This window comes from Gorilla gorilla, chromosome 1 (genome assembly GCF_029281585.2).
Source record: "Gorilla gorilla gorilla isolate KB3781 chromosome 1, NHGRI_mGorGor1-v2.1_pri, whole genome shotgun sequence".
Lineage (NCBI taxonomy): Eukaryota > Metazoa > Chordata > Mammalia > Primates > Hominidae > Gorilla > Gorilla gorilla.
Window position 1 is genome coordinate 8,669,054 of NC_073224.2, and position 20,717 is coordinate 8,689,770.

The 20,717-nt window shown below is 40.6% G+C and overlaps 1 protein-coding gene across 1 annotated transcript in view; it reads right to left on the reverse strand.

Moving 5' to 3' along the window:
- Window positions 1-2,600: 2,600 nt before the first annotated feature.
- SCCPDH (saccharopine dehydrogenase (putative)) overlaps window positions 2,601-20,717 on the reverse strand; it is a 44,490-nt gene continuing 26,373 nt past the window's right edge. The window contains exons 6-12 of the mRNA XM_004028701.5: window positions 12,697-12,827; window positions 11,903-12,020; window positions 10,980-11,099; window positions 10,829-10,885; window positions 6,680-6,791; window positions 4,295-4,376; window positions 2,601-3,239 (exon numbers count right to left, since the gene is read on the reverse strand). Of these exons, the coding sequence (XP_004028750.2) occupies window positions 3,134-3,239; window positions 4,295-4,376; window positions 6,680-6,791; window positions 10,829-10,885; window positions 10,980-11,099; window positions 11,903-12,020; window positions 12,697-12,827 (726 nt within the window). The 3' untranslated portion in view covers window positions 2,601-3,133. The remainder of the gene's footprint in view (window positions 3,240-4,294; window positions 4,377-6,679; window positions 6,792-10,828; window positions 10,886-10,979; window positions 11,100-11,902; window positions 12,021-12,696; window positions 12,828-20,717) is intronic.

Genomic DNA, 20,717 nt, shown 5'->3' on the forward strand with positions numbered 1-20,717 from the left:
ACCTTCTGACCCAGCAGCCCCATTACTGGGTAGATACCCAAAGGAATATAACTTGTTCTGTTATAAAGACATACATGTGTATGTTCATTGCAGCACTATTCACAATAGCAAAGACATGGAATCAACCTAAAAGTCCATCGATAGTACACTGGATAAAGAAGATGTGGTAGCTATACACCATGGAATGCCACGTAGCCATAAAAAGAATGAGATCATGTCTTTTGCAGGAACATGGATGGTGCTGGAGGTCATTATCCTCTGCAAACTAATGCAAGAACAGAAAACCAAACACCACATGTTCTCACTTATAAGTGGGAGCTAAGTGATGGGAACACACGGACACATAGAGGAGAACACCAAACACTGGGGCCGCTCAGAGGGTGGAGAGTGGGTGGAAGGAGAGGGTCAGGAAAACTGACCAATGGATACTAGGCTTAATACCTGGGTGACAAAATAATCTGTACGACAAACCCCCACGTCACTTTACCTATATAACAAACCTGCACATGCACCCTGGAACTTAAAAAGTTAAAAAAAAAAAAAAAAGAAAGAAACGTGTTGTGGCCAAAGACAGACGACTACTACTACTACTTCTTTTTTTTTTTTTTTTTTTTTGAGACGGAGTCTTGCTCTGTCACCCAGGCTGGAGTGCAGTTGTGTGATCTCAGCACACTGCAGCCTCTACCTTCTGAGTTCAAGCAATTCTTCTGCCTCAGCCTCCCTGAGTAGCTGGGATTACAAGGCACCCGCCACCAGGCCCAGCTAATTTTTGTATTTTTAGTAGAGACGAGGTTTCACCATGTTGGCCAGGCTGGTCTCAAACTCCTGACCTCAAGTGATCCACCCGTCTCGGCCTCCCAAAGTCCTAGGATTACAGGCATGAGCCACCGTGCCCAGCCCAAAGACAGACTTCTAATAACAACAGTAGTGATGATGTTGAAACTTAGTAAGTGCTTACACCATGTGTCAGGCACTAATCCAAGTGCTAAACATGTTAGCTCATTTAATTCTCACAATAATTCGATGAGGCTGAGTAACGTGCCCAGGCCATTGTAAACACAGAGGCTGATGCCAGAGCCTGCATTCCTAACTGTGATGGCCTGCTGCCTGACGGTGCAGGACTGTCCCTGGGAGTCCTGGCTGACATGCAGAAAAAATCAGGAAGGAGAAAATAAGGGGCGACAACCTCAATCCTTGCTCCCTAAAATATGAAGTTAAGGAAGGTCAAATAGGATGACGCCGAAGCTGCACTGGCAGGAGAGGCTGTCAAGGGCTCCAAAAAGGAACCTCTAGAAAGACAAGGGAATCTGGGCTAGTGATTTCAGCTTAAGAGCAGGATCCAAGGATTCGTAAGGGAGGCATGGGTTTTGCTTGCAGCTCAGGTCCTGACCACATACACAAGTGAACTTAAAAAACTGCTGTAACCCTGGAGCCCAAGTTTGGAGCACCTCGTGGTGACAGCCAGGACAGGGCCAGCAAAGGCATCACAGAATCCTGCGAAGACTCTGTCAGTGAGACCCAGTAACAGTAGAGGCTAGACAGACTCCAGTCCTCTGGGCCTGGCTACTGGGAGCAGGAATGGCTTCTGTCTCTTGAACTGAGCCTCAATATTTTGGACAATTAGCAGTTTACTCACCTGAGGTGAGTCATATACTTTCAGCAAATGGGAGCAGGCAGAACCTTGGGGGATTAAAAGGAAAATCAGGACGAGACACACATGTACCTCAAGCCAGAGGACGGGGTCACACTGCTACCTTCAGAATCAGAGTCAATGCTCGAGCATACATTGCAAAGCTAGAAACAGGGACAGGATATGCAGCTTCACCCAGCGGTTCCCAAATGCATATCAAACACAGAGGCTTCGACCTCCCGCCCTCCTGAACGCAAGCTGCTGCAGGCACGGAGGAACCTGTTACTGTTTTGTGATTCAGGTGTGCAGCTAGTCATGGGCTCTATTGCTCCTGTACTGCTTTCTAATTTCACAGCCGATAAAACCTTTTCTAAGGTCCCACAAGTTAGGGCACAGCTGAGGATCTGTATCTTGTGATGACCAGGCCAGGACAGAGGAAGCAGAGTTAGGGTGGGCAATACTACCACCAAGAACCCCCTCTTCGAGTTAGATACCCCCCCTTCTTCTTACAGGCCTCTTTGAGTTAGATACTGCCCCCCCTTCTTCTTACAGGCAGAGCAGAAGGGTCTCCCAACACGAATAATATTCCTAAATATTTTATGTTCTTCACTTTTTGGTAGAAATTCCATAAAGGAGTGGCTGTCTTGTTTAGGTAATGAACAACATGATTGCTATGTATATATGTGTGTATTATATGCTTATTACAAAAGAAAAAGTCTTTTGCCTTATTTTAGGGCTTCCATGTAAAACCTAGTTAAAATACAAAAAGTAAATTAGAGAAAAATTCTGCTTAGGTAGTGAAAATTGACAGCAGCTTATAAGCTGTATCCTTAAACCTAGTCACAGATATAGAATTAGGTAAAGATAAAATGATAAGCCTACTTATTGGCAAGAAACAGGTTAGGCCACTTAAGCAGCATGTTTCTACCACTATACAAATACACAGGCAGGCCCAAACACTAAACCACCATTCGATTGACAACCTTTTATTTTTCAACTTAGGTAACAGTCCAAAATCAGTGTAGATTGGCGAAAAACTAGGCAAAAATAGCAAAAAGTGCAGTTTAATTTAGCAAAGGCTCAAGACAGTATGTGGAAGGAAGGTGAGATTTCCTTCCTACTGCGGCAAGGCAAGCGGCAGTTACTGCCCGACACTAACGCTGGTGTGCCCACCCTCCATGAGAATGCTGCTGCAACACAGACTGGGACGCCGCCTCCCCCATTAGACCTGCCAGCTCATTCGTGAAACTCTACCAGGAACACATCAATGAAAAAAATACGTCAAATATGAGTTCTCTGTTATAAGCAATAAAATCACAAAATCAACTGAGGTTTGAAATTTAGGGTAAGCTAGGACAATTTCCTGCTTTTTAATATATAGATATTTTAGATTTGACAATCGTTTCCACATACACTCAGACAGGCTTACAGAAGAATTTCAAATATCAAATAGAGAAGCTGTTAATTCGCGCACGTTATGACTTCAGTTAATTCTTCCAGTGTTTAGACTTCAGAGCTGCTAATAACACTAAACTCAATACCGTGTTTGTTGAGTCTGTCAATCAACTTTGTTTTGGAAAAAGCTGCTCCAGGTGTGAAGACCCCGCCCCTATAAAACAACAACGAGAGAAAACAGTGCACTCAGCTCCTCTCCAGTCTCCTATTTCACAGGCCTCACTATCAAATTGCTACAGAACCCCTGAAAACCCAAGTCTTCATGGTAATCACGGCTACCTTTGATTCCTTCCTAAAATCAGCCAAATGAGTGAGTAGCTATTAGTCAGGAGAAACTTGCACCACAGCCAACCCTATCTAGACTGGCTCTGTTCCTGGAGATACTGTTTCCATTCTATGCATGTGTTTGGTGGGTGCACTGTGCGCCATCACCCCGAAGAACCGCTGCTGTTTACAAGGACAGTCCTCAGACTTAGGGGGATTAAAGAAAGACCCGAATGGAATAAATTTAGATAATCAATTATTATCAAAGTGTAAACAGAACTTAAATTGGATGAAAAAGAAGTTTTTAAAAATATAATAGCTAACATTCATAAATGCTAAATATTTTCAAGGGGGAGCTAGGTATTTGAAAAAATTTAATTAGGTTTTACTATATACAAATTTTACTTTTATTAATCCTGTTTTAGGTCATGCCTGGTTTACTTCTCAGCAGCAGGCCTCTGCTCATTTGAAAAGCTGGCCTAGTTTTAGGGGGACAGCTAAATGTTCCAGGAAGACAGTACGTCTGAAAATCATCTAGCCAGGATCCCACGGTTCCATTCATGCTGGTGTCAGTCAGGGTTACTACTGCCAGCTGGGTATAGTTAGGCACTGATTGGAAGCTCCTAGTAATACCGTTAACAACAGGGACTTTTTTGAGTGGCTGACTCTGGACTTGAGGTATCTTTATAAAGGGCTGAAGTTAACTCATGGCTCTCCAACTTTTCTGTCTCCTCTCATTTACCTCCACAGTTGTTCCTCTGAGACCAACTCTGGGCTGGTAAGAAGCTGTCTTTCTCACAGTTTTAATTTACCTATATTTTTGAAGCAAAGGAACTGAACTATAAATGCTTACATGCAAACCCAAAGCCTGAAAATCAAATCAAAATAAGCTAAAATATAACATAGATAAAAAAGATCTTCTAATTGGAAGAAAACCAAACTTACGCCTTAGGCAGATAAGAAGCGTCATTTAGAAGAGTCATGGCTGCCTGAACCATAGCTATGGGGGTAGCCACATAGCCAGCCTCTGCAGAAAACAGTTGATCAGGGAAAAAGAAAGGATTCATGAAGTACCCATTCAACAACATCAAAAATCAAATGGTAGATTTTATATCTTACTCTAGGTGTGCAGATTTTTTTTCAATAGATACTCTGGTCACTTAACAAAAATAACATATCGAAAGTATTTATTAAGTGTTAGGAACTGTACTAAGTGTTTTAGCTCTATTAAACTCATTTAATTTTCATAACAATTATTTAAGGTCAATATTACTTTTATCCCATAGAGAGAGGGGTTAAGTGACTTGTCCAAACTAACAGGTAGTGACTGAGCCAGAATCACACCCAGGCAGCTGGTTCCAGAGTCCACACTCCACCCACTGCACTGCACTGCTTCTTGACAATCACTGAAGCCAATGATCCTAGGGTTTTTGTTTCTCTATTGTACACTGAGCCGATCCCTATCTGTATTCACACACTTCACTTAAAACCAACAAAAAAATCCTCTCAATTTTTTCTTAAAGAATAACGACTAAACATAAGTTAAAAAAATGTTTATAAACATATGGAACATTAGCATTTATAATCCTGTCAAATAATGAAAATACAGTCAACTTACCTTAAAAAGTCAGGTGGGAATTTCAGAAAAGGGCAGGATGGAAACATACTATCATCTGGCTTGATTAAAATCCCCCGTGGGCCAGGCATGGCAGTTCATGCCTGTAATCCCAACCCTTTAGAAGGCTGAGGCAGGAGGACTGCTTGAGCCCAGCCTAGGCAACATAGTGAGACCCCGTCTCAATAAAAAATTATAGCTTGTGACCTAAAAGGGCTGACAGTAATTGTACTACAGTTCACAAGTGGACCTGTCTGTCTCTGACAGTAATTATACCATACTTCACAGGTGGACCTGTCTGTCTCTGACAGTAATTGTACTACAGTTCACAAGTGGACCTGTCTGTCTCTGACAGTAATTACACTACAGTTTACAAGTGGACATGTCTGACTCTGACATACCACAGTTCACAAGTGGACCTGTCTGTCTCTGACAGTAATTACACTACAGTTCACAAGTGGACCTGTCTCTGACAGTAATTACACTACAGTTCACAAGTGGACCTGTCTGTCTCTGACAGTAATTACACTACAGTTCACAAGTGGACCTGTCTCTGACAGTAATTACACTACAGTTCACAAGTGGACCTGTCTGTCTCTGACAGTAATTACACTACAGTTCACAAGTGGACCTGTCTGTCTCTGACAGTAATTATACCACAGTTCACAAGTGGACCTGTCTGTCTCTGACAGTAATTATACCACAGTTCACAAGTGGACCTGTCTGTCTCTGACAGTAATTATACCATACTTCACAGGTGGACCTGTCTGTCTCTGACAGTAATTACACTACAGTTCACAAGTGCACCTGTCTGTCTCTGACAGTAATTATACCACAGTTCACAAGTGGACCTGTCTGTCTCTGACAGTAATTATACCACAGTTCACAAGTGGACCTGTCTGTCTCTGACAGTAATTATACCACAGTTCACAAGTGGACCTGTCTGTCTCTGACAGTAATTACACTACAGTTCACAAGTGGACCTGTCTGTCTCTGACAGTAATTATACCACAGTTCACAAGTGGACCTGTCTGTCTCTGACAGTAATTACACTACAGTTTACAAGTGGACGTGTCTGTCTCTGACAGTAATTATACCATACTTCACAAGTGGACCTGTCTGTCTCTGACAGTAATTATACCATACTTCACAAGTGGACCTGTCTGTGTCTGACAGTAATTATACCACAGTTCACAAGTGGACCTGTCTGTTTCTGCATAGTTCTGTAAAATGTATAGCAAAAGTTCTTGAACGTTTTTGGGCAACATTCTTTTAACAACCTATCAGAAGCCATTCCCTTCCCTTGAAAAGTGCACGTGTGCATACACATTTTACAAACAATGTCAGGGTGTTCAGAGACTCTAAAGAAATCCTAGAGCACAGATTTGACTGACGTTATAATTACACTACTTGCATATGAGATTCAAACAGGTGAATATCAACCAATCCCTTTTTCTATTAATACTAATTAAAATTTGCCATTCTGAATTACTGAATCATACTCCAAAAACAGCCAGAGGGAAGGATGCACTAATAGAATTGGATTATATCAATAATTTCAATCTTCCTTTGACAGAATAATTTTAAGTTACTTAATTTGTACAAATGTATTTCTAAAACAATTAAGCTTTAAAAAGAATATATTGTAATGGCATTGTACTTTATAGCTTAAGAGTATAAAATTCCCAAGCATTCTTAAGTGATATGTGAAATACCTGGTCCTTTCACCTGAGTACAAATTTTTATATTTGGTTTGTTCTTATCTGTACCAATGCCTTGGCTGTATCCTTGACCAAAGAATGTCAACGTGAATGAGGCAGCATCAATCTGTGAAAGAGAAAGCAAAGGGCGCATTTCATAAATACGTCATTTCCTCCTGGAACATAGTAAAACCGACTATTCTATTTCAAGTGAGACGTTGTCAATAGATGAAAACATTATTTTATCTGCCAGAATATCCTGTTATCATTTAAGCAGGGGGCGAAAACTAATTCTTTGAAGCTGTCAGTTTTGAAGACTGGCGTGATGTTGGGGGGAAGGGGAGTGGTAAGAAATAGGGAGGAAATAAAGATAATCTGGAGATAGTTTTTATTGGGGGGCAGAATATAGAAATCTGGTTTTAGATACCTATTTGAGGCGACAAGACAAAAATAGCCAGCAAGTAATGGAAATATGGGCCTGGAGTATAGGTGTGTAATTGTTCCACTTAAAGATGTAAAAATTCGAAAAACTAAATTCTTGAGGACTTATCCTAGCATCTTTCACAATCACTAAATTTAGGAATGAGGTGATAAAGAATTCAATCATGATCAACACATTTTTATTAAGTATCAACTAAGGGTCAGATACCATTGAGGCCCTGAGACATAAATATATGATCACTGCCTTTGCTGGAGCTTACAGTTTAGTAGGAGGAAATGGGGGGAGAGAGAGATAAACAGATTAAATAACAATGAGACATGAACTAAAACATACAGGCATAACTCAGAGGAGGGTGTTATTAATCTACCAGGGCAGAGGGCAATGGTTCTGAACTGTATATATACACACACACAAACACATTTTAATGGTTGTTTTAAAACCCCGAAAGTAGATGGATTCCAGAAAGGAGAACCCATTATTTAAAGGGAAGAAGGGATGCAGTAGCATAGCCTTTCCAGAACATACAATTCAAGAGGTACAGACAAGGTCAGACACACATGCCACACTTGTCCCGTCTCCTGCTATGGCGCCCACACTAATGGGTTCTAATCCTCTCTCAGGCTACACACACTGTCCAACCCAGCATAGTCTCTGGGTGGCTACTATCAATTAATCAAAGTTGGATGAAAAATGAATCCTGTGTGCTATCCAGAACTAGATCATGAAGGGTCTAGGACGGCCTGACATCTCTGAAGAGGGACTTCCGGCCAGTTGTGCTCCAGGGGTGGGTACCAAAACCACTCAAATCTGGAACCTTCTTCCTTCCTCCACAGTAGTGATTCTCAACCCTGGCAGCACATTAGCATCACTGGGCAGATTTAGAAAGCCCCAGTGCCCAGGCTGCACTGCAGACCAACCGAACCAGAGTCTCTGGTCATCTGTTTTGGGTTCTCTTCCAAAGTTGGGAACCACTGCTCTCTATGCTTTCAGGCCCCACTCCAGACCTACTGAATCAGAACGTCCAGAAGCAAGATGAGGGCATGTGTCAGTGAAAAAAGCTTCCTAGGTGATTCTTTTTTTTTTTTGGAGAAGGAATCTCACTGTGTTGCCCAGGCTGGAGTGCAGTGGCGTGATCTCGGCTCACTGCAAGCTCCACCTCCTGAGTTCAAGCAATTCTCCTGCCTCAGCCTCCTGAGTAGCTGGGACTACAGGCATGCACCACCATGTCCAGCTAATTTCTGTATTTTTAGTAGAGATGAAGTTTCACCTGTTGGCCAGGCTGGTCTTGAACTCCTGACCTTAAGTGATCCACCTCCCTCAGCCTCCCAAAGTGCTGGGATTACAGGTGTGAGCCACTGCGCCCGGCCATGATTCTGATATATGAAATCTCAGTTAAGAATCACTGCCAAAGCAGTGGGCCAGGAACATTTTATAAAGAAGGCAATGACAAGGTCAGATTTTGTGTCTTAGAAAGATCTCTTGGACAGCAGTGGGAAGAAAGATTAGAAAGAAACCGTAGGAAGGCTATGAAAAGTTCAAGCAAGAGATGGAAGCCTGCACTACCAACCACGAGACAGAAGCCTGCACTATCCACAAAGTAAAACGGCAACCCAAAGAATAACAGAAAATATTTTCAAGTCCTTTTGTTCATTTTTGAATTAGGTTGTTTGTTTTTTGTTATTGAGTTCTAGGAGTTCTCTATATTTTCTGGATATGAATCTTCTGTCAAATATATGATTTGAAAATATTTTCTCCAAAGAAGACATACAAATGGCCAATAATTGCAAATGAAAAGATGTTCAACACTAATAATCATCAGGTAAACGCAAATCAAAAATACAATGAGACACCAGCTCACGGCCATTACAGAAAATAACAGATGTCGGTGAGGAAGCGGAGAAACTGGAACCCTTGTATACTGCTTGTGGGAAGGTAAAACGGTGCAGCAGCTCTGCAGAACAGTTTAGTGGTTCCTCAAGAAGTTAAATATACAATTCACATACGGTCTAGCATTCCATTTCTGAGTATATGCCCAAAAGAACTTAAAGCAGAGTTTTGAAGAGGTATCTGTACACCCATGTTCACAGCAGCATAACTGGCAATAGCCAAAAGCTGGAGGCAGCCCACGTGTTCACTGATGAACGAATGGATACACAAAATGTGATCCAGACACGCAACAGACAATCCTTCACCCTTAAAGAAATTCGAACATATGCTTACAATATGGATGAATCTTGAAGAGCTTACGCTAAGTGAAATAAGCCAGTCACAAAAAGACAAAGACTGATTCCATTTACATGAGGCACTTGGAGTCATCAAATTCATAGAGACAGAAAGCGGAATGCGGTTGCCGGGGCTGGGGGAGGGCGGAAATGAGGAGTTATTGTTTCACGGGTGTAGAGTTTCAGTTGCGCAAGATGAAAAGTGTTCTGGACACGGATGGTGGTGATGGCTGCACAAAAAGATGAATGTACTTAATACCACTCAGCATTTTTAAATGGTTAAGATGGTACATTTTATGTTTTGTGTATTTTACCACAATAAGAAGAAAAAAGAGGCTGGGCGCAGTGGCTCACGCCTGTATAATCCCAGCACTTTGGGAGGCTGAGGCAGGTGGATCACGAGGTCCAGAGTTCAAGACCAGCCTGGCCAACATGGTGAAACCGTGTCTCTACTAAAAATACAAAAAAATTATCCGGGCGTGGTGGCGCATTCCTGCACAGTGCCTACATTAAGTGCACAGGTGGGGGATTAGCCTTGTACAGGGAACATATCATCCAGAGAGGAGGAAAGAAGGTCAGGATGGAACAATGATGCTACATTAAGTGCACAGGCGGGGATTAGCCTTGTACAGGGAGTATATCATCCAGAGAGGAGGAAAGAAGGTCAGGATGGGAACAATGATGATAGGTCTGAGGGCAGGAATTTGAGGGGATACAAAACAGTGCTCTCAATTATTTTAGTGAGGTAGGAGTTGGGATAATGTGCAGATAGGGAAGACAGCTGCAGTTGGGTAGATTTTGAAGAAAGCCACTGAGAGGAGATAAGAGGCAAGACTAACGAAAAGGAAAAGAATCAGCAAGTGATGCTAACATTCCACAGAGGGGGAAACGGGAACTTGCTGCTACCATCTGTTCAGCAGTGGGATTTCCCCCAGGAGTGCCTGGTGTCAAGGAGATGAAAGCTAATGACCCAAGGCCTGAGCCAGGGTTGGGATCTGTAAGCCAAATGGTAGAAAATGAGGCAGTCCTATTGTTGGGGATGCTGGACACACAGAAATTCACTTGATCCCCCATCGGAATCCAGGGTATGTGGAAGAGGAAGTGAAACTGGGGGCAGAGGAGGCACAAAGGAAAAGATAACAGAGGAGAAAAATGGAGGAAGAAGAATATTTGAGATTTCTGGAAGTGAAGAGAACACAATTTCTGGAGCTAAATGGCTGGGTTCTCATCCCAGCTGGGCCATGTACTAGCTGGAGAAACTTGGGCAAGTTTCTTAGCCTCTGTGTGCCTCAGTTCTCTGATGTGTAAAATGGAGATAATAATAATACCTACATTCAAGGGGTGTTTGAAAAGATTGAATAATCTAATTTACATAAAGAACTTAAAAGAGTATCTGAAACATAGTGCCCCGTCAAGTGTTAGATGATACCGTCATTGCACTGAGGAAAAGTAAAAACAAAGAAAAATATTATTTTAGTGTCTTAATACAAAAGAAATTACCTGTTTTTGTGTTGGGCCTTGTTTTGAAAAATAGCCAAAGGAGAAGAACCATGGGAACTAAAGGGGAAAAAAAACCGTCAGTGATATTTCTTTAAAACTCATGGAAAATACTTCTAATAAAAATAATCTAATTTCATAAAATCTTACTTACTTTTATGAGAAGTTGCCTTCCAATTCCAAACCTCACAAAGAACAAAAAGAAAAGTCCTGCAAACATCAGCTTAATAACAGAGGTGATGCCTCCCACAGTTACATATGCAGCATACTGAACCTAGATGATGGAGAAGACAAAGTTAGAACATTACTCCCTATATTCTGGACCAAGTAAGAATGTTAGCTACTTGTACCTTTCTCTTCCATCACAAATGTGGAACAAAAGCAGTTTCCACTTTACAAATGCATTATGTTCTGAAATCTTGTTCAGAAACCAGACATTGGGAGCCTATTTTTTGTTTGTTTTGTCAGACCTGGTGAACAGAAGTATGATAGTCTACTTTTTAAAGAAAATTGTTTATAAATAGTAATTAGCTTCCCCTACTTGGGCACAAAAATCTACATAATCCCTAATATATCTGAGCTTAGCAATCATACATTACAGAACGTAGACTCCTATAAGAAAATGCCCTCCACCTTTTAACTTGAAATATAATTTCCTCCTGAAGTCTCGGCAATGAAAGCAATTACTTTCCTCACCAAAAGCAGCAGGATGGAACTCCAGGCGTGGCAAGGAGAGAGGGGACAGAAAGGGTTCCAGACATTTCCACAAGCAAAAGAGTTTCTAGCAACTGAAACCCTAAACAGGGATTCTGGGGTGCTTATGACAGCAGGATTTCCCGTATTGAATTTGCTCCTATTGTGTTACATTAAAAAGATATTCAGTAGCCAGATCTGAATCAAAAGACAAGGCTATAAAATACAAAATGTTCTACCCTAATGATTCTGTATATTTCCAGAGGCTGAAACATGTATTACTTAGCTCTTCCTTTTTCTGCCTTATAAACAAAAATATCCCACACTGAATAGAAAGAGAACTGTAACACACACTTTATTGATAAATAAACTATATATACTTACTGGTGATTCCTCTAAATTTTCATACAAGTAACGTTGAGTCCTCCTTACAACAGACACATCAGATCCCATAAAAGGAATGGAATAACCTTTGAGTTCCCGACAATAAGAAATTGGCCACCTGCAAGACAGACCTATGAATATTTTGCATTTCCTGCAGTTACAACTTTGGCTGGTAAATGTCTGAATAAGCAAATCAGTGGCAGGGCATGGTGGCTCATGCCTGTAATCCCAGCACTTTGGGAGGCCGAGGCAGGAGGATCACTTAAGGCCAGGACTTTGAGACCAACTTGGGCAACAAAAAGAGACTCTGTCTCAAAAGAAAAAAAAAAACAGAATGCTCCTTTCAACAGCCCACCCTAAATTCTTACCTCTAAACTTCTCACGTATGTCCTGCAGTATAAAACTAAACTAAAATAAATTTTTAAAAAAGAGAAAAAGTTCTCACATAAAATTTAGTTGACAGTTAATTTCTATATTGATAGTGAAAAGTCATCATAAGATTCACTTATTTCCTAGGATTCAAATGTTTTATTACACATGAAGTACTTAAGCTTATGGTAATGGATTAATTATGTCTTATGTATCTTAAGCTTATGGTAGTGGATTAATTATATCTTATTTATCTTAAGCTTATGGTAATGGATTAATTATATCTTATTTATCTGTGAAAACAATTCTGAACTTACTACAAATTAGTCTCCAAGCTTTTCTTAGTAACATACTTTATTAATAGCCAACCCAACAACAATATACTTAGACTAGATATATAAAAAATGGATTTTAAGTTAATATACCTTCTCTTCAATTTTGGACCAACGAGCGGGACAGGTTTCAGATTTGATGCATTTCGTAGTTTTTTCAAATTACTCTGATCTCCAAAACCATAAATTGCTGACTTCCAGGTACCATCATGAATGCTCAACCCCTAATAAAATATTTCAAGAGTTAAAGAAACATGAAAGGGTAGTTACTAAAATGTAAAGCCAAGTAACTTATCATTGTTACAGACAATATTTCACTTATATTTCGACAAGACATAATACCTGATTTAATAATCCTGAGGTGAATTTTCATGACCAGCTAGGGAGCAGTCACATTCATTAGCTTGATCATACCCAATATTTACACCAAGAGAAGCCCTTTCTTCTCCCCTCCTATCATTCTTTATATTCTGTAATAAGATATTTAGTTTTACTTCATCAATTTTACTCAACTAATTGACCATATTCCTTCAAGATCAGCCACTCTAATCCTTTTTTTTCTGCCCCATATGATCTGCAGGAATAGCCACCGTAATCCTCTCTCAATCCTACACAAATTCCTCCACATTTCTGGATATGTCCGTGTGCACATTTATGCATAGATACACTGTGTACTGTCCATCTCTCCATCCTGTTACACCTGGTTCCCCGTCTACCTCTAACACCTCTTACTCTAGCCCCAAGTTATAGATCTGTCTTCCTACAGAAGTCTTAGTAAAATAATTGTTTAAAACATTTAAAGTTCACTAATAATGATTTGTATTTGTATTTGTATTTGTATTTTAATTGCTTTCCTCAATCCCTTGATTTCTTTTTGGTATCACAGCCAGTACAGAGTCCTTAGTATTTGCTTGATCTTACTCAGACTCTCATTTATTCACTGATTTTTCATCCTTTCATGAGACTTTGGGCTGTCAGTGCCTTCCATTCTACCAATACTCTTTACAGCTTCCCCAACCCTTACCTCTAGCGCCATCGAGAAACGAGTGGCTGAGACCCCAGGAGAGGACACGACCTCTGAATTTACTATCACAGCGCTGGCCCATTTTTTTTTTTTTTTTTTTTTTTTTGAGACAGAGTCTTGCTCTTGTCGCCCAGACGGGAGTGCAATGGCACGATCTCAGCTCACTGCAACCTCTGCCTCCTAGGTTCAAGCAATTCTCCTGTCTCAACCTCCCGAGTAGCTGGGATTACAGGTGACCGCCACCACGCCTGGCTAATTTTTGTATTTTTAGTAAAGATGGGGTTTCATCATGTTGGCCAGGCTGGTCTCGAACTTCTGACCTCAGGCAAGCCGCCGGCCTTGGCCTCCCAAAGTGCTGGGATTGCAGGCATGAGCCACCGCGCCCGGCCTAGCACTGACCTTTCTTTCCCAACCTCTAGGTGGGCCTTTTAAATCTCTATTACAGGAATAAACTTCATTTATTATATTGATTGTACATAGTTGTATTATGTCCTTCCTTCTATGTTGTTTACATTGTTTAGGTGAACAGAGTAATTCAGAAAGATTCAAAACTAATTCTGTCACAAGATTTTCAAAGAGGGATATCTGTGAGGCAGATATGAAGGTACCTTTCATTGTTAATAAACAAAATAAGAGAAACAATAAAACCATCCAAAGATTCAGGTTTTCCTATCTCAGCTTTGATGATACTGAAAAGCAGAGATACCAAATCTAACTTTCATTCCGGTACAGATTTATTTCTTCTGTTTTATTAAAACTACAACAGAACTAAAGTCTTAAAGGTTTGATTTGTTATCTACTCAATCTGAGCCTAGCCAAAAGGGCCTATGTGAATCTCTACAAATGTGAAGATTCCAAACACCAGGAGAAAACAGCTTTTTAAAAATCTAAACATATTTTCTTATACAACTAAGCCATCAAAAAGGAAAAAATTACATTCAATTTAAAAAACTATTTGCATTTCACAGAAAAATATAGAGACGTACCTAATACAATTTTATTAAATTGTATATTCATGTATGTTATGAAGCCAATGTACATGTAAACATCCAGGTCAAGAACTACAGGTAACCAGCAACCAAGAAGGCCCTCCTTCCGTCTTGCCTTTACAGTAATCAAGAAAAATTCTTTTCTTTAGAGTTTAATCACCTAAGAATTCATCCCTAAACAGTACAATTAGTTTTGCCTGTTTCTAAGCTTTACAGAAATGCAATCAAGCAAGATTTATTACTGAGTGTTTGGCTTCTTATGCTCAAAATTGTGATGTCAGGATTTACCACGTGTTGTAAATAACTCCTACACTGCAGCTAGCCTTTTGACTTTCTTAACCGTGTGTTTTGGGAAACATTCTCAATTTTAAAAGTACACAAATGTATCACTTTTTCATTACATTTAATGCCTCTTTGTCTTTTTGTAAAAGCCATTCCCAACCGTGAGGGCATCCACAATCCATCTAAACTTGATTTTGGTACAGGGTGCAAAAGTATGAATCCAATTCCATTTTTTCTCCAAGTAGATACTCAATTGTCCCAGCATCATGTACCGAAAAGCTCCCTTGCTGTTCCTGCCAGCTTGAAGCCCGGAGGCCTGCTGGGAGGAGGAATTCTAAACGACAAGTATGCCTGGAAAGCTGTGGTCCAAGGCCGTTTTTGCCATCAGCAGGATCTCCAGAACCAAAGGGAGGACACAGCTCTTCTTAAAACTGAAGGTATTTATGGCTGACATAAAATGAGATTTGATTTGGGCAGGAGATGCGCTTATGTGTACAAAGAATAATACTGACTCCTGGCAGCAAACCAAACAAAACCAGAGTAACGTGGAGAAAGGTAACGTGTGCCCACGGAAACAGTGGCACAATGTGTGCCTAATTCCAAAGCAGCCTTCCTGCTTAGGCCACTAGTCACAGCGGCTCTGTGATGCTGTACTCCTCAAGGATTTGAACTAATGAAAAGTAAATAAATACCAGTAAAAGTGGATTTGTAAAAAGAAAAGAAAAATGATAGGAAAAGCCCCTTTACCATATGTCAAGGGTTTATGCTGACTTAGTAACAGGTCTTGATATCCAAGAGTGTCTTTCTGCCTTATTCTCTTTCAAGAATATCTTGCCTGTTCTCAGCCCTTTGAGTTTCCACATACATTTTAGAAACAGCTTGTCAAGATGCACATCAAAACAAAACAAACAAAAAAACCTGTTTGTGATTTTGATGGGAATTGCATGAGATTATAAACAAATTTGAAGAAAATTAACTACAAAATGGATTCATATTTTAATCCATGAATACGCTGGATCCTTCAATTTATGTCTTCTTTATGGTCCCTCAGTAAAGGTTTACAGTTTTCTTCACAGAAATCTTGTACACTTTCTATTACTTACTCTTAGGTACTTGATTTATTTAATGCTATCATAAATGGTGTTTTTACAAAAATAATCACCTTCTAACTGCAGCTGGCATACAGAAATACAGCTGATTTTTATATCAATTTCATATCCAGGAACAATAAAAACTATTGTGGAAATAAATGAAACAGAATAGAAAAAATCAACAAAACTAAAAGTTGGTTCTTTGAAGAGGTCAACAAAACTGACACATTTTGGCTAGACAGACCAAAAAAAAGAGAAAGAAAACCCAAACTACTAAAATCAGGAATAAAAGAGGGAACATTATTACCAACTTTATGGAAATAAAAAGGAGTATAAAGGAATACTATGAACAAGTGTATGCCAACAAATTAGATAACCTAGGTGAAACGGACACATGCCTACTCAATGGATTACGACCCTCTCACACGGACCCCCTTAGAGCTGTAAGCCCTTAAAAGGGACAGGAATTGCTCACTCGCGGAGCTCGGCTGCTGGAGACGTGAGTCCTGCCGAAGCTCCCAGCCGAATAAAACCCTTCCTTCTTTAACTTGGTGTCTCAGGGGTTTTGTCTGCAGCTTATCCTGCTACAGCCTTGTTGAAAAAATTTATGTTCGAGTGCTATTTCTTTTGCGGCACTGAAAATTTATTTCTAACAAATTTGGGGGCCTGCCCGGGATTCCCATTCTCCTTTGGGGAAGGGTCTGGTCCTCTCCCGTGAGGAGGCATGCCCCGCTGCCTCGTTGCAGTGGCCTCAGGGGTAAGGAATCAAGACCCACCAGGTGTGACAAATAAACCCGGACTCTCAGCAACGCGGAAAGAAACTGGCTGGCGACCTGCGGAAAGGGATCATCACATACCGCAGCGACCAGGTAACTCTGTGCACAGACCAAGGTAAGAAACATCACAGGAGCAGCCAAGCATTTCCTCGGTGGTCGGGATGCTCTGCGGGGGTTGAAAGTGTGTGTGAATGCAAGGAGCCTCCAGCAGGTGGGGCTAAAGGATAGGAGACACATCTCTAAGATGAGAGATTGGGCCTAACCAGGACCCAATATGGGAAATACCCCAAGCAAGACAGGGACCAAGAAGGACAAAGATAACAAGGATATTCCCCTTGAGAGCCCCCTAGGTCTCATGTTAAAATACTAGAAGGATAATGAAAGGACCAAAAACAAGAAAAAGCAGCTGCTGTCCCAGACCCTTCTCCTATCCCCATTGTCCCCCTCCTTATAACCCTGCCTCCTGGGAACTGTCCCAGGAGCCCACTCACTACGAGCGTTAAGTCCTCTTCCCTAAAAGGACTTCAGCGTGAGATAGAGCAATGTAAAAAGGGTTTTCAGAACTTCCCTTTCCCCTCTTCTCGGGGGAAGAAAGAGCCACGATCCGTAGAACTGCTATGGGAGCCTTGGAACGTGAACACCCTTCTGGCCAAAACGTTCCTACAGCGGATCAAAAATTTCCCGCCCAAAACATCAGGTGGGACAATAACAACGCAGCCCCTCAAGAAAATATGCAGGACCTTAGGGAATTGATAATAAAGGGGATTAAAGAATCAGTATCCCAGAATCTTACCCAAACATTTTATGTACAGCAAGGGAAAGATGAAGCATCTATAAAATTTTTTAGATTAAAGGAACAAATGAGAAAATATGCTGGTCTAGGTCTCGAGGATCCTCTTGGGCAGGGAATGTTAAAACTGCATTTTGTCACTAACAGTTGGCCAGATATTAATAAGAAATTACAAAAGATAGAGAACTGGAAAGATAAACCTATAGAAGAGCTTCTAAGAGAAGCCCAAAAAGTGTATGTAAGAAGAGATGAAGAAAAAAGCAGAAAGCAAAAATTCTGCTGTCTACCATACAACAAAGTACCCAGGGGGCCAGAACCTGTAAAGAACCTAGACCCCCACTCTCCAGGCAACATAAAGAGGATGAAAGAGTAAAGCCAGGAGACCCAAAGGTAGAGAAAAAAAATCCTAGAGGAGAAAGACTGACAGAGGGAACAGAAGGAGTCAAGGAGAGAGAAAGAGAGAGACAGAGAGTCAAAGAGAAAGAGAGAGACAGAGAGACAGAGAGAGAAAGAGACAGAGAGGCAAAGAGAGAGAAAGAGACAGAGAGGCGGAGAGAGAGAGAGACAGAGACACAGACGAAGAGGCAAAGGGAGAGAAAGAGGACAAAACAAATGTTTCGAATTAAAAATAGGTCACTTCAAAAGACAATGTCCCAAATGGGAAAAAGAACAAAAGTCATATATAAAAGCAAATCAGTTCATATTAAATTTCTGTAATTCCAGAGGCAGGAACAAACCTATCAGAGAGAGATTTAGTGCTAAAATTTGGCTTAGGCCTCTGTATTGATTAGGGAAAATTCCTCCCCTCCCTAAACTTGCTCCCCACCGCAGACAAAGAACACATTCATCCCAAGGTATGGTCAAAAGACGGGAATTGAGGAAAGTTAGATTCCTCCAATTCGTGTTAAATTAAAAAAATTAAAAACCCCTGGGGAAGTAGAAAAGAGAAAGCAATACCCTATTCCTTTAAAAGTGAGGGTAAATTTAAAACCTATAATTGATCATTGAAGGTCTTCTCTGTGACGGGCTGCTTAAACCCTGTATGTCTCCCTATAACACTCAAATTCTGCCTGTAAAGAAGCCAGATGGGTCATACTGGTTAGTGCAAGAACTTAGAGCTATTAATCAGATAGCCAAACAGGCTACCGTTTCTTAGCTGTACAACTGGCCTGCTTTGCAGCTAGGGAAAACCTAGGACACATGGAGTTAAATGCTAGAAGAAGCCAGACCTCATCTGCACTTCTGTCTAGGTCCTAGGCTCTACACCTAGCACATAATTAAAATCCCAAACTTACAAGGTTTTCAACAAAAGTAAAGTTTGCTAAAAGTTAAGTCTAACATGTATGATCCTAACTTCTAATCTTGTGGCCTTAGGCAGTCTAGTCCACAGACATGAAGGCAGTGTGCTTTGGAAAAGAATGGTTATCATCTTTGACGTTAAAAAAAAAAGGAGAATTAGCTGGGCGCGGTGGCTCATGCCTGTAATCCCAGCACTTTGGGAGGCCGAGGTGGGTGGATCATGAGGTCAGGAGATGAGACCATCCTGGCTAACACCGTGAAAGCCCGTCTCTACTAAAAAAATACAAAAAAAAAAATTAGCCGGGCGTGGTGGCGGGAGCCTGTAGCCCCAGCTACTCAGGAGGCTGAGGCAGGAGAATGGCATGAACCCGGGAGGCGGAGCTTGCAGTGAACGGAGACTGCGCCACTGCACTCCAGCCTGGGCGACAGAGCGAGACTCCATCTCAAAAAAAAAAAAAAAAGGAGAATTTATGTAAAAAGAATCTTATATGGTAAATTCTTGTCCTAAAGTAAATTAACTGGTTGTTTAAAGAAAGGGATATTTATGACAAGTCAGAAAGTTAAGGCATGTCAAAGGTCGTCTGTGAAAGTTGTGAAAAATGTTATAAAAGGGAATTTATGCAAGAAATGTCGTATAATTGAAAAGTAATTAGGCCTCCTGAATGTAAAACTATTGAAGAAACAGTTTATGTGCAAGGTGTGTAAGGAAAGTAAAATATACTTTTGGTAAAAGGATTATAAGGAGGCATAAGAATGTGGATTTTTACCTACATTAAAAGGTTAAAAATTGTTTTGAAGGTTTAAGCAAGGTTTGAAAAGTTAATTGTAAAGGAAATTCTGTGTGTAAACATATTGGTTAAAGTTTCTGTAAACTGGACATTAAAATAAAAGCACAACAGGTTTTTCTTAAAGTACTAACCTGTTCTTTAACAAAAATTATAAAGGGTTAAAAAGAGTCTATAAAAATCTTAACTTATGGTCAGACATTAAAATTGGATAAATATGTCTAAAAGGTTTTATTAAAATTGAGTTTAACATTAATAGCACACTAATAGAAAGGTGACATTTAGCTGATCTGGTAATTGTCAAATATAAAATGGCATTTGGGTTTCTTTGGTCTAAAAAATTAATAAAAATAGTCGCTAAAGAGAATTCTGAAGGAAAATGGACACTGCCAGACCAGAGGGAAATGTTATCCAAACCCCTTATGACAGAAATGTTGTTCCAGCTGCGTCAAGGGACCCACTGGGGGCCCCACGCCATGTGTGACACAGTCCTCAGAGTTTATGGGTGCACAGGAATTTATACCCTGGCCAAACAGGTTACAGACAGTTGCTCAGTATGTAAGAAAACCAATAAACAAACTATAAAAAGATTACCCCTTGGGGGAAGAAGTCCAGGCTTAAGGCCATTCCAAAGTATCCAGATTCATTACACAGAGCTGCCTCCAATTGGTCGTCTAAAGTATTTATTAGTAATAATAGATCACCTTACTCGTTGGGTAGAAACTATTCCCTTTTCAAGTACAACTGCTAGTAATGTAGTCCAGGCATTAGTTGAAAATATTATACCCAGGTTTAGATTAATAGAAAGCATTGATTCAGATAATAGGACTCATTTCACTGTACATGTCATTAAGAAATTAGCCCAGGTACTGGATATAACGTGGGAATATCATACTCCCTGGCACCCACCTTCATCAGGAAGAGTGGAAAGAATGGACCAAACTCTAAAAAAGCCACCTAACCAAATTAGTCTAGAGACTCGGGTGCCATGGACTAGCTGCCATCCCATTGCCCTGCTGAGAATCTGAACTGCCCCTCGGAAAGATGTTCGCTTATCCCCTTACGAAGTGTTGTATGG